General features: G+C 32.2%; 5 protein-coding genes across 7 annotated transcripts; 2 read left to right on the top strand and 3 right to left on the bottom strand.

The window, feature by feature from the left end:
• Positions 1 to 2384: 2384 nt before the first annotated feature.
• Positions 2385 to 3466, top strand: LOC103578845 (40S ribosomal protein S14a). The gene is made up of 4 exons (XM_008560055.1): positions 2385 to 2493; positions 2763 to 2917; positions 3011 to 3098; positions 3185 to 3466. Exons 2-4 carry the CDS (start codon positions 2769 to 2771, stop codon positions 3401 to 3403), a joined length of 456 nt encoding a protein of 151 aa, XP_008558277.1. The 5' UTR covers positions 2385 to 2493; positions 2763 to 2768; the 3' UTR covers positions 3404 to 3466.
• Positions 3465 to 6274, bottom strand: LOC103578844 (dynactin subunit 4). Its single transcript, XM_008560054.3, has 9 exons — positions 5862 to 6274; positions 5708 to 5778; positions 5454 to 5638; positions 5248 to 5390; positions 5012 to 5177; positions 4763 to 4946; positions 4384 to 4582; positions 3887 to 4077; positions 3465 to 3795 (listed from the first exon to the last, which is right to left on the bottom strand). The coding sequence occupies exons 1-9, from the start codon at positions 5988 to 5990 to the stop codon at positions 3579 to 3581; spliced, it is 1485 nt and encodes a 494-aa protein (XP_008558276.1). The 5' UTR covers positions 5991 to 6274; the 3' UTR covers positions 3465 to 3578.
• A 276-nt stretch (positions 6275 to 6550) lies between these two features.
• On the bottom strand, positions 6551 to 8030 carry LOC103578846 (uncharacterized). 2 transcript variants are annotated; one of them, XM_008560058.2, is made up of 3 exons: positions 7456 to 8030; positions 7213 to 7354; positions 6551 to 7146 (listed from the first exon to the last, which is right to left on the bottom strand). In XM_008560058.2, the coding sequence occupies exons 1-3, from the start codon at positions 7569 to 7571 to the stop codon at positions 6721 to 6723; spliced, it is 684 nt and encodes a 227-aa protein (XP_008558280.1). In that variant the 5' UTR covers positions 7572 to 8030; the 3' UTR covers positions 6551 to 6720. The 2 variants fall into 2 exon arrangements, with proteins under 2 accessions (XP_008558280.1, XP_014298597.1); XM_014443111.2 differs by having other exon boundaries at positions 6551 to 7354.
• A 238-nt stretch (positions 8031 to 8268) lies between these two features.
• Positions 8269 to 11188, top strand: LOC103578847 (NF-kappa-B-repressing factor). Its single transcript, XM_008560059.3, has 8 exons — positions 8269 to 8696; positions 8770 to 8903; positions 9046 to 9271; positions 9700 to 9826; positions 9909 to 10081; positions 10152 to 10325; positions 10848 to 11018; positions 11101 to 11188. The coding sequence occupies exons 1-7, from the start codon at positions 8518 to 8520 to the stop codon at positions 11008 to 11010; spliced, it is 1176 nt and encodes a 391-aa protein (XP_008558281.1). The 5' UTR covers positions 8269 to 8517; the 3' UTR covers positions 11011 to 11018; positions 11101 to 11188.
• Positions 11189 to 11293: 105 nt separating this feature from the next.
• Positions 11294 to 14280, bottom strand: LOC103578848 (UDP-N-acetylhexosamine pyrophosphorylase). 2 transcript variants are annotated; one of them, XM_053741451.1, is made up of 4 exons: positions 14081 to 14280; positions 12533 to 13714; positions 12065 to 12461; positions 11294 to 11992 (listed from the first exon to the last, which is right to left on the bottom strand). In XM_053741451.1, the coding sequence occupies exons 2-4, from the start codon at positions 13012 to 13014 to the stop codon at positions 11459 to 11461; spliced, it is 1413 nt and encodes a 470-aa protein (XP_053597426.1). In that variant the 5' UTR covers positions 13015 to 13714; positions 14081 to 14280; the 3' UTR covers positions 11294 to 11458. The 2 variants fall into 2 exon arrangements, with proteins under 2 accessions (XP_053597426.1, XP_008558283.1); XM_008560061.3 differs by lacking the exon at positions 14081 to 14280 and adding an exon at positions 13800 to 13983.
• Positions 14281 to 14626: the final 346 nt, after the last annotated feature.

The raw sequence follows: 14626 nt of genomic DNA, 5'->3' as shown, positions 1-14626 counted from the left end.
ATCCGAAACAAGTGACTCGAAAGTCTGAAAAAAATTTAAATACTCGACGTTATCAATTACGAATTAGAAAACGCTAATCTGTGTGTCGATACTTGTCGATAAACCCTACTCCAAAAGTCGGTGCGCTTGATATGATTTATTTATGAATAGTTATTATATTTATGTGAGCGTATAAATTAAAATAGATAGAGTGTAAATGGGTAATGGTTGTCTAGAGACTCGAGAGAGAGAGTGTATGTTATATAGTATGAATATGAAGGCTAAATTTTATTTGTTGCATTCGGAGGAGTATAGTATATGGAATAGCAAGTGACAGGAATTTTGACAAGCATGAAGCCCTGCCAGAAACATATGGGACGCCATGGAAGAATAGTGTTTGTCAGGGAGCAGCTTGACGGGTCGACAGACTCTCGTATCGCGGGAGGAACTCGTACGACGACCCCGAGTAATTCCAGGGGAGCCACCCCTCTTAAATCTCGTGGTGTCGTGGTCACACACACTCGTTCTTATTCCTATTCCTGCTATCCTACCCCAATACAATCACAAACTCTTTCCGTCTCTTTTTATCTTTGGCCTTCTTCTCTCGGTCTCCGTTACTCTCATCTTCATTTAAACAACATCCAATCCCTGGCTCTCTCGCTCCCTTTCCTCTTTCTCTGGTTAAATTCACTGGGTTTTTGTTATCTCCCACATCATCCTCACTAAATCCATCCGTTGGCTCACATTCACAACTGTCTAATATTTTAAATAAACATTTAAACCATAAGAAAAAAAAATAATCTTACCTTTGCTATGCAAGTAACTCCGATTTTAAAATTTAAATTTAAACTTCAATTAAAATTTCACTAGATTTCACACAATTTTTTATAAAATTCCGATTTTACTTTTATTTATTTTTTTAATGCAACAGTATCACAATGACGGGTCTGGAAAAAAGCAAAAATTATAAAAAATAACTCGTGAAAAAAAAAACACAAAGCCAAGAACACGACCCGAGCCAGCTGAGCCTTAGCACACAAACCGCCAGTATTTTTTTTTGTCCGTCTTGCCAGATATCCGAGTGTATGCACAACTGTGATTATGATGTGTGAGGATCCATGATCGTCGTTATCCACGATGAATAATCAGCTCACTCATCACTCGTTCGCGAATCAATTCCTTTGTGTCGGGAAGATCACACACTGCCTCACTTCAGTCCAGTTTTCTCTTGCTGCTCTAGCCTACCCCATCGACGACAACAACAAATATGGCGAGCACTACGAGCTCCTGCACCGAGCCTGCTGATCTCCGGGCCAACGACAGGGAGAGTCTCCAGCAGACCCAGGTGGCACCACCAGCTCTTTCCCCCACTTTCAGCTGCGTTATAAATAAAAAAAAATAGTAAAAAAAAAGTTATGCTCCATCATGCTTTCTATAGTCCATTGTTCTCATCAAACACTAAATAATACTAACAATAATAATAATAATAATAATAATAATAAATTACATTTTATTACAGTTGCTATTTTAAAATATCCTTCGAGTAATTACTTTTACTTTTTTTATGACTCACCAAAAATTATAAATAAATTATTTTAATGCGCGACAATTGATGTCAATTTAAAAAAAAATTAATTTGTGACATTGAAGTTAGCAGCCAATTAACAATTTTTTGATTTTTTTTCAACCTATCGATTAAAAAAATAAATAAACTAAAAATATTCACATGTAGAAAACTAAAAAAACTATACGTGCAATTTTTTTTTTATAATTTATCGTTTTTAGAAAAATCCAAAAGTTATTAAACGGCGGCTAACTTCAGGATCATAATTAATTTTTATAGAAAAAAAAAAGCACTGTAGTAATAATTATAACTGATGAAATTAACACATCAATTACTTATTTATTTTTAATTAACAAGTTTTTAATCAAGAGTTCAATTACTATTTACTATTAAATAATTATTTGTGACTAAATAAAAATTCAAATGAGTGTGAATGTAGCAAACATCAGGAAAATTTAAAATTATTAATAAATAGCGTAAATAATTATTAAGATAAAATTTAATAAAATTCACATTTAAAAAAATTTGAAATTAATAAATGCATTTTTTATAAATATTATTTTTTTAATTATTTACTCTTATTTATAATTTTAAATTTGTCTAAGGTCTGCTACATTCACTCATGAGAATTACCCGAAGTGGAATCGATCTTTTTAAATTTGGCGCGCTTTGATTGAAATTCAAAACTCAAACTAACAGATGTTTAAAAAAAGAAAATGTTAATTTATTAGTTTGCTAATTAGAGTAGTGAAATTTTACAAATTTGAAATTAATAAAGATTGAGCTCTGGATGTAAAGAATAATTAAATATTTTTGAATGGAGGAAGTGACAGTAGTTTGGATTCCGGAGATTGGCGCTGCTCTGCCAGAATCAGTGGGCCCTCGAGTGGAAAAAGACGTGAACCTTCTTTTGTATATGGACAACACCAACGCTGTAGTTCAAGAATAAAGTAAGAATATTTTTAATTATTAACAATTAATATATTTATCCAGATTATTAAATATTCATTTTATTTATTTGTTAACATTTTTTATATTTGTATATAATTTTAATCGGTGCTAAGAAATATACCGAGACATGGATGTGAATGGATAAAAAGTTGACACCGAGTGTTCATGTGTTTTATATCAGTGCTACCTAACCAATAAAATTTTTCTCCAAAAAAATAAATAGTGTCAGTGAATTTATTTATAATTAACAAGTTTATTGTAATTGCAGTTTAAAATGGCACCCAAAAGAGGTAAAGCGCCTAAAGAAGAGGCTCAGGTGTCCCTTGGACCTCAAGTAAGAGAAGGAGAGATTGTTTTTGGCGTTGCCCATATTTTCGCCAGTTTTAACGACACCTTCGTCCATGTGACGGATTTGTCTGGCCGGTAAGTCATTATATCAAAACTCCTGCTATTTATTTTTTCATCAATAAATCGAATAGACATTTTCAACAACCTCCTTATGTTGAAAATTTACAGGGAAACCATCGCCCGTGTCACTGGAGGAATGAAGGTGAAGGCTGATCGTGATGAAGCTTCACCCTACGCTGCTATGTTGGCAGCCCAAGTACGTAGAAAAATTAAACTGTCAATTATTTTACTAAATATTTAAATATTAATGTATTATATTAATTAATGATGTATTTTCATCAGGACGTTGCTGAAAAATGTAAGACTTTGGGTATCACTGCCCTTCACATCAAACTTCGTGCTACCGGAGGTAACAAAACCAAGACACCAGGACCTGGTGCGCAATCAGCCCTACGTGCTCTCGCACGTTCAAACATGAAAATCGGCAGAATTGAAGATGTCACGCCTATTCCATCTGATTCAACACGAAGGAAGGGTGGTCGTCGTGGAAGACGTTTATAAACCATTTATTTTCTACCATTTCTTTGCGACGTCGAATAAAACGTTTGTTGAAAAATACTAAAAGTTTTGTGTTATTGTTTATTCCGTTTACATCGTGATTAATTACAAAAACAAATATTTAGTACGTAATATTAAATAGCTATATAAATAATATTGTTATTGTGGATGTTTAAGTTTAAGATTTACAGAGTTTATCAAGCGTAAGAAATAATTTAACTTTCAAATCAACTTTTTGCGGCGTCTTGTGCTCCAGAGTAGCTATTGTGTTTATGTATCCGTACTGCATAACTAATCCGACGACAATTGGTTCATTTTCTTTGCCTTCCTCCGAAACATAAGGTGTTACTTGTAATTTGAGTACAGCTTTATTGCCTTTTCGCCAAACTACCAATCTGTGTTGGTGAATAATTCATGTTATTTATGATTGTGAATTTCTCAAGTATTAAAATTACTCTTACTTATATTATTCAAATAAATATTTACTTGGGATCGTCTGGAAATGTTTGCGTATCTCCTGCGTCGTCGTACTCAGCAGCATCGTCACGGGGTGCAAGAATCACTGGACCAGTTGGTAATTCAATGGATGCTCCAGTTACTATTTTCACAGGTTTTGGATCTTCTAGCACTGACGCTTGTCTGACTACTGACGGTAATAAATTTGGAGATTCACAGCCCTGTTGATTAAATTTTTTAAAATCAATTACACATATATATTAATAATAATAATTATTATTAATTTTTTATATCACGTCCAAAACTGAATAACAAATAAATAAATAGATCACAGGTAGTCAGAACAAGATAAAAAATTAGAACATCAGCTTTTAGTTGTACGTTTCGTCTCTTTGTTGGGACTTCCTCAGCAACTACAAAGTAACGAAACGAACAACTAGATCAAAGCTGATGTTCTGATTTTTTACCTTGTCCCGACTTCCTGTGATCTATTTATTATTATTGTTAGTAATTTAAAATATAATTACCAATTGCATATTCTCTCGTTTGAGTTCCTCCATTTCTCCAGTCGCTGACGTCGTAGTTGCTGTTGTTGGAGTATCTTCAGGCAATAATAATATTTGTGTTTGATGTTGAGTTGGATTACAAAATTTCAATAGCAATTCACTTGGCTTTCCTACTTCCAGAGGTTGGAAAGTAACAATTCGTACCTCTGGTACATGATAACTAAAATATATATTTATTAAATCAAAGTTAAGGTCAAATACCTAGTACCCGATCATTACTCATGTATTTGTATATCTATATTTAGTAAATATAGATATATTAATACATGAGTAGTGATCGGGTACTGGGTTCCTTATCTTATATGAGAAGTAAGAAACTGAAATAAATATAAATTCTTACAAAGCTGCCAATTGAATTTTGAATTTAATAGACTGAGGAGAAAACTCAGGTTTGCTGACATTGTGCTCGCAAGCTCGACATCTCTGTGACCGTTTGACGGGAAATTTTTTGTGCTGCGGTCTTAGTTCATAAATTTTCTCAGCTTGTACTTCTGGATGCTGGAGTCGTTGGTCTAGTCTCGTTACTAAAATAAAATATAATCATTTAATTGATATTTATTTCTTTTTTTATAATAAATAAATAGCGTACTCTTGGTGATGTCAACCGGAGAAGAAAAAATAGAATCTGGTAGTTCGTCAACATTTTCCGAAGCAACTGAAGGCTGGGGAAAATTGGCTTGTTGCCACTTAGCTTCCGAGACAATAGGAAGTCCAGCTCGTTTACGGGCCATCGCAGATGTCAATCCGAACTTCTCCTACAAAGACAATTATGATAAGTACTAAAAATTAATCATAATTATTCAAATATTTAAATAATGACAGTACAAATTGTAAGGATGTTCTTTTCGGATCAAACTTTTTACGTTCCTGGTTCTGACGTTCACGTGAAGCCAAAATTTTGTGAAAATCAATCAGTGAACTTATTCTAGCAGCATGAGGATTTTCTTGCTCCGGCCAGCCTCCAGTTGCTGAAATTGAAAATAAATTTAAATAAATATTCAAATAATTAGATAATTAAATTGAAACCGTACCAACAAACTGATCGGGAATTCCTGCATCTCGTGAACTCCATCGACACAACGAACAGCACAAGTAGTAAACTTTTTTTGGTGTTGCTTTGGCAGCTTCACCAGTAACTGCTGGTCTTACTGGTGGATGACCAGCTCGTATAGTCAGCGTTTGAAAGCAGCAGGGACAGTCAAAACAATTTGAACACCTAAAATAAGCAATTAAACAATAAATGTCAAATAAATAAATCTATATCTGTCATAAATAAAACACTCACTTATTTTTCTTCAGTCGCACTTCAGACGACGGCAAGTTTTCTAAACAATTCGGACAATAATGAGAGTCAACCTGATTTATAAAATAATTTACTGTTACAATTATTTATTGATTTTTTATTTGATAAGTAATTTATTTAATAAAATAAAGGTTACCTCATGGGAAACACAATAACCACACCTAATTTTTAAACAATGTCGACAGAAATAAATACGAGAGATTGGTTTCAGTGACCCACAATTACAAACATATCGTACGCAATCTGGTCCGAGTAAATAGGCCATTATTGTAATTAATAAAACAGTAACTGTTGTTGAGTATTAATTTTAAAAATCTGACAATCTCAATTTGACATTCTTGGCAATTCACGACAGTGTCTATCTACACGATTCACGCTACGGTCCGTGATTGCAAGACAAACTACGAGTCAGATTGCGGACATGGGATAAAATTTTCTGGAACCCGTGGATTTAATAAAAGACAGGGAAAAATTCTCCAAATGAATAATTAAAATAATTTCTTACTTTAAATTATACTATTATTTGCAATAAATTTATGCACAGGGCGTTTTCAATTTTAAGGACGGTGATGTATGGGTTGCAGCGCCATATGTGATATGGCTAATACATTTTGGCGGCTATTTCAAATATATTGCTGAATTAATGGGCAGTGTCTATCTACACGAGTCACGCTACGGCCCGTGACTGCAAGACAATTTTCGTGACAGGTTGCAGACATGGGATGAAATTTTCTAGAACCCGTAAATTTAATAAAAGACAGGGAAGAATTTTCCAAATGAATAATTTTTCCCGTGACTATAATATATCTTTAAATTCTCCGTAGATTTAAGATTTTTTTTAATTAAGTAAAAAATACACTTTTATTTAGCATAATTGATTAAGTAACACATCAGATCTTAACAAAGTAGTTGATAAAAGGACAGTGCGCAATTAAATAAATAAATAAATTCAATTATTCAACAGTGAATTGATTAATAATTGGACTATTAATTCGTTATTGTCTTCCATTTCTCTCAGTAGAACTGTCTTTGAGTGTGTAAGCAGGAAGATAACGAGCAGGATTATCAGGGTCACGTAGCAAAGGATTTGGAGATGTAGTCGTCCTGTGACCGAGACTGGTGTACCCTTGGTCATACAGCGAGCAATAAGGAACCTTGTGCTTCAAAATAAACTCCCAAATCTGGCTGTAAGACCAGTCCAGAATAGGACTGACCCTCATGATCTTCGGCCAGCCTTCATCAGTGGTTTTAAACGGCTCCAAAGACTCTGAACCCGGGTCGTCTTTCCTAATGCCCATCAACGTGGCCTTCAGCTGCTTGTTTTCTTCCAAAAGACATTCAACAGCTGATTTTATTGGTTTTTTTTTCCTTATCAGTTTTATATCATAGTAGTGAGTCGCTTTGTCAACAAACTCATCCATCTGAAACGAAATAAAATTTATTAATAAACGGACATTTATCATTTTTATGTAACAGAGTTGAATAACCTCAGGAAATGGATCATCAGTGACGTAAAGACACAGCAGCGGTGATAACCCACGTAATTTAAATAAGGCAGCAGTCAAATGAAGCATCACCGTACAATCTTTACCTCCATTGAAGCTCAGGAATATTTCATCAACTTGGTATCTGAAAACAACCGGTCATTAATAAACAATTAATTAATTTTATTCACAAAATGATGAAACTTGTTCATAATTCAGCGTGACCTAATTTATCAAAACACTCACGTGTCAAGACATTGCTCCAATATTAACAATGAGTAATTAATGTGTGATTGTTTCTTGCCACTCTCAATAACAGCTTTTGCATCCTCAATACTGAATTTATCATCATTCTTAACCATCTTCTTCACTTTTTATTTATCAGGATACTAATTACAGTAAAAGTTGTGTTGCAATAAGTGACGTTTACCATCCGTGTCATGCTTCATCAACAAACTACAATTTATTTTCGCTCTATTTTATAACCTAACGATTTTGCAAAGCATTACTCAATCATATCATTTGTTAACTTTATTTTAAAAGTATTATTGAATATTATCAGTTATCAATTATCATGAATTACTTTAATTACTTGCCATTTTCAATTGGTAATAAATGTCGACCAATAGATTTCTATTATTTATTATCAGGAAGTAGAAATAAAATTTTGTGTCTTAGGTCATTTTACTGATAACCTAATAGCTGATTAATAATTAATTTTTTTTTTATAAATATACATATATATAGTTCATTTATTTATAATTTCTCGTTATTATTTTATTTATTTAAATTACAGTTATGTTTCAAATGATGTTTTTTTATCATCCTGAAGTTAGCAAACAATTAAAAATTTTATGATTATTTTCTTAAACAAATCAGTTACAAAAAAAAATAAAGTTGAAAATATGCACAAGTAAGAAACTAAAAAAACTCCAAGTGCAATTTCTTAAAATATTTTTTTTTTTATAATTTATTGTTTTTAAAAAACTTCAAAAATTTTTAGACAGCTAACTTCAGTGTCATAATTTTTAAAAATTTGTCAGATTTATCGACTGAGTAAAACGAATATATTTTTTTGAGCTGCGGTAGACAATGTGTAGGTGGCAAAAGTGATATTGTTTTGTAATGATGGTGTCTAGAGTCTAAACTGTAGGCCTACTATAGATTTATTAGCAAGTTCACGTGTAAAATAATCAATTGTCGAGAAAATAAACTGCCTGTTTACTTAAAATTGTTGTTTACTTTTAACAAAAGACTGCAACCCGTGGGTATAATCGCAAATTTATTGATTTTATTTATTTAAAAAAAATGTCCAAGAAGAATTTTAACACGGACTGGGATGTCGAGAAACACAAATTGGAGTATGAGTGCGACGAGCATTGGGAGTTGAGGAAAAACTTCCTCGAGGCTCACAAAAATGATTACCCTGAGGACCAGTTGGTCTGTTTGGCTCAAGTTTTTACTAATATTGAGCTTCTGGGATGCAAGTGAGTTTTAAATTTAATTTACTGACACAGGTTTTAGATTTTCTGATTGTTAATTTATTTTAATTTATGCAAGGTATCCTAAAGAAACGATGGACTTAGTGGCAGAGCTGTCGCAAGATGTAGCGAGAGATTTCAGAGAGAAGCAAAAGTCGAAATTGCAGAGGACGTTTGTCAAAGCTTCCGATGCGGCTAGCTCCAAGGTGAAAGGTACAAAAAATTGTGAGTTATCTTGAAAAAATGTATAGCCTGGAAGAAATCAGTATACTTTTATTATTATTATTATTTTTGTTACTAATGATATTTTTATAATTTATATTTGTGCTAAATAACGGATATGTATTTTGTTTAGGACATAATACTCCTCACACCGACGCCGCATCAACATCCACGAGTAAAAGATGTAACGATGCCGAAGATAATCCCAGTAAAAAAATGAAAATAACGAGCCAGCCATTTGGTAATTTAGTTTTATTAGATTATCCAAATAGTTCTCCTCAAATGACTCTGGATTCTTCGGTGAAAATGAGTGGCCAGCGAATCGAGTGGAAGTTTCATATGGCACAAATTCTTCAATGGTAATTATTAACACTAAATATAAAACTTTCTTTTTTTATTGTTTTAGAAAATTTCAATATTTATATATCTATAAATATATATCTTTTTGATTGGTTTTGATTATTGTTGGTTTTAAATAACTGACAGACTTCCGATCTTTTTCAATTATTTTATTGTTTTGGTGATAATTCGTGAGCCCAATACCCACATCCTCAGGCCATAATTACAAATTATCTGTAAATTTTATAGTTTAAACTTAACGTTAATAAATTGTTATTTTATAATTTTGTTAATTTTTTTACTTACATTTGATGAATAGAGAAAAATCGTTCATGAGTTTTATTTTTGTCATTTTAGTCATTATAATTAAAAAATTTTAACAGTTTAAGTATAATATAAAAGTTTTATTGCGCTGGTAATAAATATTAATGGATAAATTTAATTACAGTCGGTGTGAGTTTTTTATAAATGGTAAGAAAGTGTCTGAAGGAGCTGGCAGTACAAAGAAAGCATCTAAAGCTGATGCTGCCAAGAAAGGTCTAACTGTTCTTCAAAAATACTATTATACTATTGAGGTATTTATGAGCTAATAAATAATTGTTTATTCGTAGCAGGAAGAAAATAATTAATTACTCGTTTTGTCGATTGTGACTTTAGATAAAAGACGATTGGAAAGTTAACTTGAGTGGCAAACAATCGGAATTAAAGGCAGATGACCCTAATGATAATTCGCTTCAATCAGATGGTGTTGGAGCTAAACTGATGAAGTTGATGGGCTGGGCTGGCGGTGGTCTAGGGAAGTCGGAGCAGGGAATCACTGAACCCGTTACGTGAGTAGAACTTTTTTTTTATTTTTTGTAAATTGAGAATTCAGTCATTTATAATTACATTTTATTGTAGACTGAAGCGACAAATATCGCGATCAGGGTTTGGATTGAAGTTGACCTCGGATAACATGGGTCTGTTCAAGAGAAAATGCCAGCAGACGTTGTATCAATACATACGAGAAAGCGATACACATAATTACCTAGTATTTGCTGATTTCACAAACGATGAACGCGCAATTATGCACGAGTACGTATTTTATTATATATACTTATATATTAGACTGTGCCAGAAAAATTGATATTTTTTTTCTGTCGCATTTGAAAATTACATTGAATGTAATATAAAAAAAATGGGTACCCGTTTGGTCCTCAAATTCAATTAGAAAACGCGCGCTCGCCTAAATAAAATTTCCTATTTAAATAACATGGGAAAATTTTTTTTAAGTTAGGAATTTTATAATTCATTAACTGATCAATGGATTAATAAAACTAATATATCTTCTTGTAGAGAATTGAACGCTCTAAAAAAAAGGTCTCTTATAATTTTTTGATAAATCCAATCGTTCAGAAGTTATTGAAGCTTAAATTCAAATTTATGATAAATTTCACATCTTACAAATTAAATGTTTGAAAATAAAACTGAAATTTTTGTAAAAAAGTAAATTTTGAACAGTTTCAATTTTTTGGGACAGTCTAATATGCATATACATATAAAAAATATATATATTTAACTCTTAGAGATGTTTAATTAAATGTGTTCATGTTATAGTTGTGCAAGAAGAATGGGATTAAAATCACAAAGTCATGGGACTAAGGATCAGAGAACGTTATTGATAACGCGTAAGCTAGAGCCGAGTGATCTTGTTAAGGAATTATTGAAAATTGGTGGAATCACTGATAAATATATATTAAAAGCTCCTACTGATGATTAAATAAGCTGGTAAATTATATATAATTTTAAAATATAAATAATTTAACTAAATAAAGTTTTTTTTTAAATCAACTAGAAATTTTTATTTTAGCTCTCAAAGAACCGGAAGTTAAATTATTTTAATAGATTTATAAATTATCTTATCCCCTTGTTTAATCATAAGTAAAATAAAATTCTTTATAATATAATTTGTCGTTTTTATTTTTGCTCTGATTATTAAAAAAAAATACAGAAAAAAAAAAACAAATATTTATACTAAGTACAATATATATATATAATATATCTTTCTAATGTAAAACAATACAACGTAATATTATGCATATAAATTGATTTTCGTCTACACTTGTAAATTTATCTCATAGATATTTAAATATCACCAATTAATTATTCTATAAAATTATAAAATCTACATCAGAATAATTATAAATTCATTTTTACAACAATATTTATCATTCGAATACTTTTGGCCCCTGTATGATCTCAGGAATGTCCTTTAAATTTTCTCCTGCGTAAGACAGTAATGGCGAGATCTCAACGTCACCTTGTACAGACTTAGCACCCGCATTCAAGAGCCATTGTTTGTGAAGCGCGAGTAAATCGTTACGTGCTGTCGAAGGGCAATCCTGACCAGCAGAATCTGAATTTTTTAGCGGGCTAAATTCACTCTCTCTCGGAACTTCCCAAGCGACGAAATTTTTCGAAAATTTTAACACATCGAAAATAAATTTCTCAATCTTAATTCCATTGGGACTCGTCGGTTTTTGTCTCACCCCACTGTTGTCGACATAAGGAATTTTTTTCTTCGCAACATGAAGTGGCAACTCTTCTTCATGATAATCCGAGATATTACGGAAGAAGCCGAGAGTGAAGTAGTGATTGCAAATATTACCAGCATTAAAAACAAGCTTTCCATTAGGGCGTCGCAACTCTGAAGTCTTCTTGGATATTTCGCTGTACTCAACGACTTGATACTTGCCATCAACCTGATTTAATAATTAATTTGAAGTGTACAAGTTTTAAATTGACGATAAATGTTTAAAAAATTGATAACAAACCTGACAAACGACACCGACAGCTTCGCTAGGATCAGCTTTGTCAACAACTTTAACTCCGCAGTCGGCTCCTTTATCAATGCAATAGCCAATGAAAACAGGATCAGCAACTTTAATCAAAATATTATCTACAGAATGAGCGTGTACGCTATTAATACCGCGTTCAGTCATATCTTGCAGTATCCCTTGGACTTTTAGTGCGCGATAAAGCCCGCCATTACCATCAGGGGCTTTTGATAACGAGTGCATTTCATCAAGCAATATTTTACCATCAAATCCAAAACAAGGAATCATACCCTGTTTGAAGGCCTTGACATTATTTTTATTCAACCCAAAGTAATTATTCTGCTCAAGAAAATCAAGCGTTGACTCGTGCGTGGCTTCACTCGTCATCAAGTACCTGTAAAAAAACAAGGACATTTATCACTAAATAAATCAATTAAAAAAATATAACATATGGCGATAACTCACCAAGTGATCCCTTGACATTTCCCATACTTTTCTTTAGCCATAACTTCTAATCGTCTTATCTTTTCAGCCTGCAACTGAAACAAGCTCTTGTGTGAGGGCAACCCGACATCGTACATTCCCTTAGGACAAGTGACACCAAGTCTGGTACCTTGACCACCGGCTAGAACAAGAACAGCAACCCGTCCAGCGGCTATTTCACGCAGCCCGGTGTCTTGATATTTCTTCAGCAGAGCACTGTCACAGCCGGTCACCGACTTGATAGCATCGTCTTCAATCGGCTGGATCCGGTCGTCCAATAATTTGTTATTATTCTCCGAAGACTCGTTAGCTCTTTTAAAATACGAAGTAACTTCCGACAAACTGAACTCCAAAATATCTTCTGTCAAACTAGCGCGCTGATCTTCCGTCAGTTCCTTCCAAAACTGCAGCACGTGTCCTTGATTATATTTATTGAGCTGTGCACGGAGAGTATCTTCATCCATGTTGAGTTATTGTCAATCACACGAGTAATTTTAAATTATTTAACTAGACCTGGTAGTTTTGTCAGCTGTGGTACACAATCTAAAATAATTGCAACGAGTTTATACCTGGAAAGGTATAATACAACTGAATTAAAAGTTGCCAGGCCAGTCAAACAAGAAAATAGTCTCTCAACTTGCGTTGGATATATTAAAATGGTGGGAGTATCGGAATCGAGTAATGGTATCGGCGTATAATATTGTTATTAACAGAACGAAACTCTCTCGCTAGGCCAAAGAGAATAAGGAACTTGACATTTAAAAAATATTTCATTATCGAACTAGGTTGTTGCCGGTGGTGGTGCTGCTGCTGGTGGTTCTCGTCAGTTCTACTGCTCTTGCAACACCGATCTTTCACATCAGATCGTTGACCCATCCGTTCACTTTCACAATTGCTCAAAAAATCTCTCGACGATTTCTCTGATCCACTCGCATTTCCGTAGTTAATTTTATCTTTATTATTATTATTATTTATTTCTTGCCAGTCTCTTGTTTCAACAATCTGCCAGCAAAGCAACATTTTATTATTTACTCATTTACGCCACAGCTAGAATATTATGCGTGGCATTTAATTATCTTTCGGTTTATCAGATCTTGGTAGTCCTCTATGCCTAATTTACTGTACTGCCTATGAATCATCGGTGCCTGGAACGGCACTTTCATGCTAAATGAATAATAATTACTATTACTATTACTATTATTATGATGAAAAATAATAATAAACTAATTAATATATATACGCTACTGACATTTTCATGCTTAAAAAAAATATCAGTGTGAATGTAGCAGACGTCAAATTTAAAATTATTAATAAATAGAGCAAATAATTAAAAAAATTAAATTTTAAAAAAATGCGCATGTTAAAAATTTAAAAATCAATAAGTGCATTTTTAATAAATATTATTTTTTAAATTATTTACTCTATTTATTTATAATTTAAAATTTTTATGATGTCTGCTACATTCATACTCATAAAAAATACTATCAATTTTGATAAATAGATTTAAAAAATAATAATAACAATAACAACACCTTCATACAGCTTTCATTATCTCTTATTATTTACGATAATACTCCAATCGATGATAACAGCTGGTTATCGTGAGGACATTAAAAGAAATCAAATAATTTTATGCAAGGGCTAAATTTTCTGTTATATCATAATAAAAATTCTTATCATTTTTTATAGTTATTATTTTTTACGCCGACGCAATGATTACATACGTACTTACTTACTTAATTAATAAACGTGTACATATGTAGAGCACATGAGGAATACACGTCATCAATGAAATATTTTTGCGATTGCGCGGCTCCGGAACACTTTTACAAATCTAATTCTATTTATTTATAAATTATTATTACATACAAATTTATCATCAATAAATTAAAAATATATATAAAATTAAACAGTAATTAAGCTAAATAATTATTAACTAATAATTGAAATTGATAACTTTATTTAATTCAAATGTTGCCGCCAAATTACGTTGGTACTCATGTTTTACGTCACAAACTTTTTAATTATTTTTTTATAATTATTATTTATTATTTTAATGACATATAAGTTATTAAA

Source organism: Microplitis demolitor, chromosome 8 (assembly GCF_026212275.2).
Source record: "Microplitis demolitor isolate Queensland-Clemson2020A chromosome 8, iyMicDemo2.1a, whole genome shotgun sequence".
NCBI lineage: Eukaryota > Metazoa > Arthropoda > Insecta > Hymenoptera > Braconidae > Microplitis > Microplitis demolitor.
Note: the sequence above shows the minus strand (reverse complement) of the source record. Positions and strands in the feature narration are given on the sequence as shown.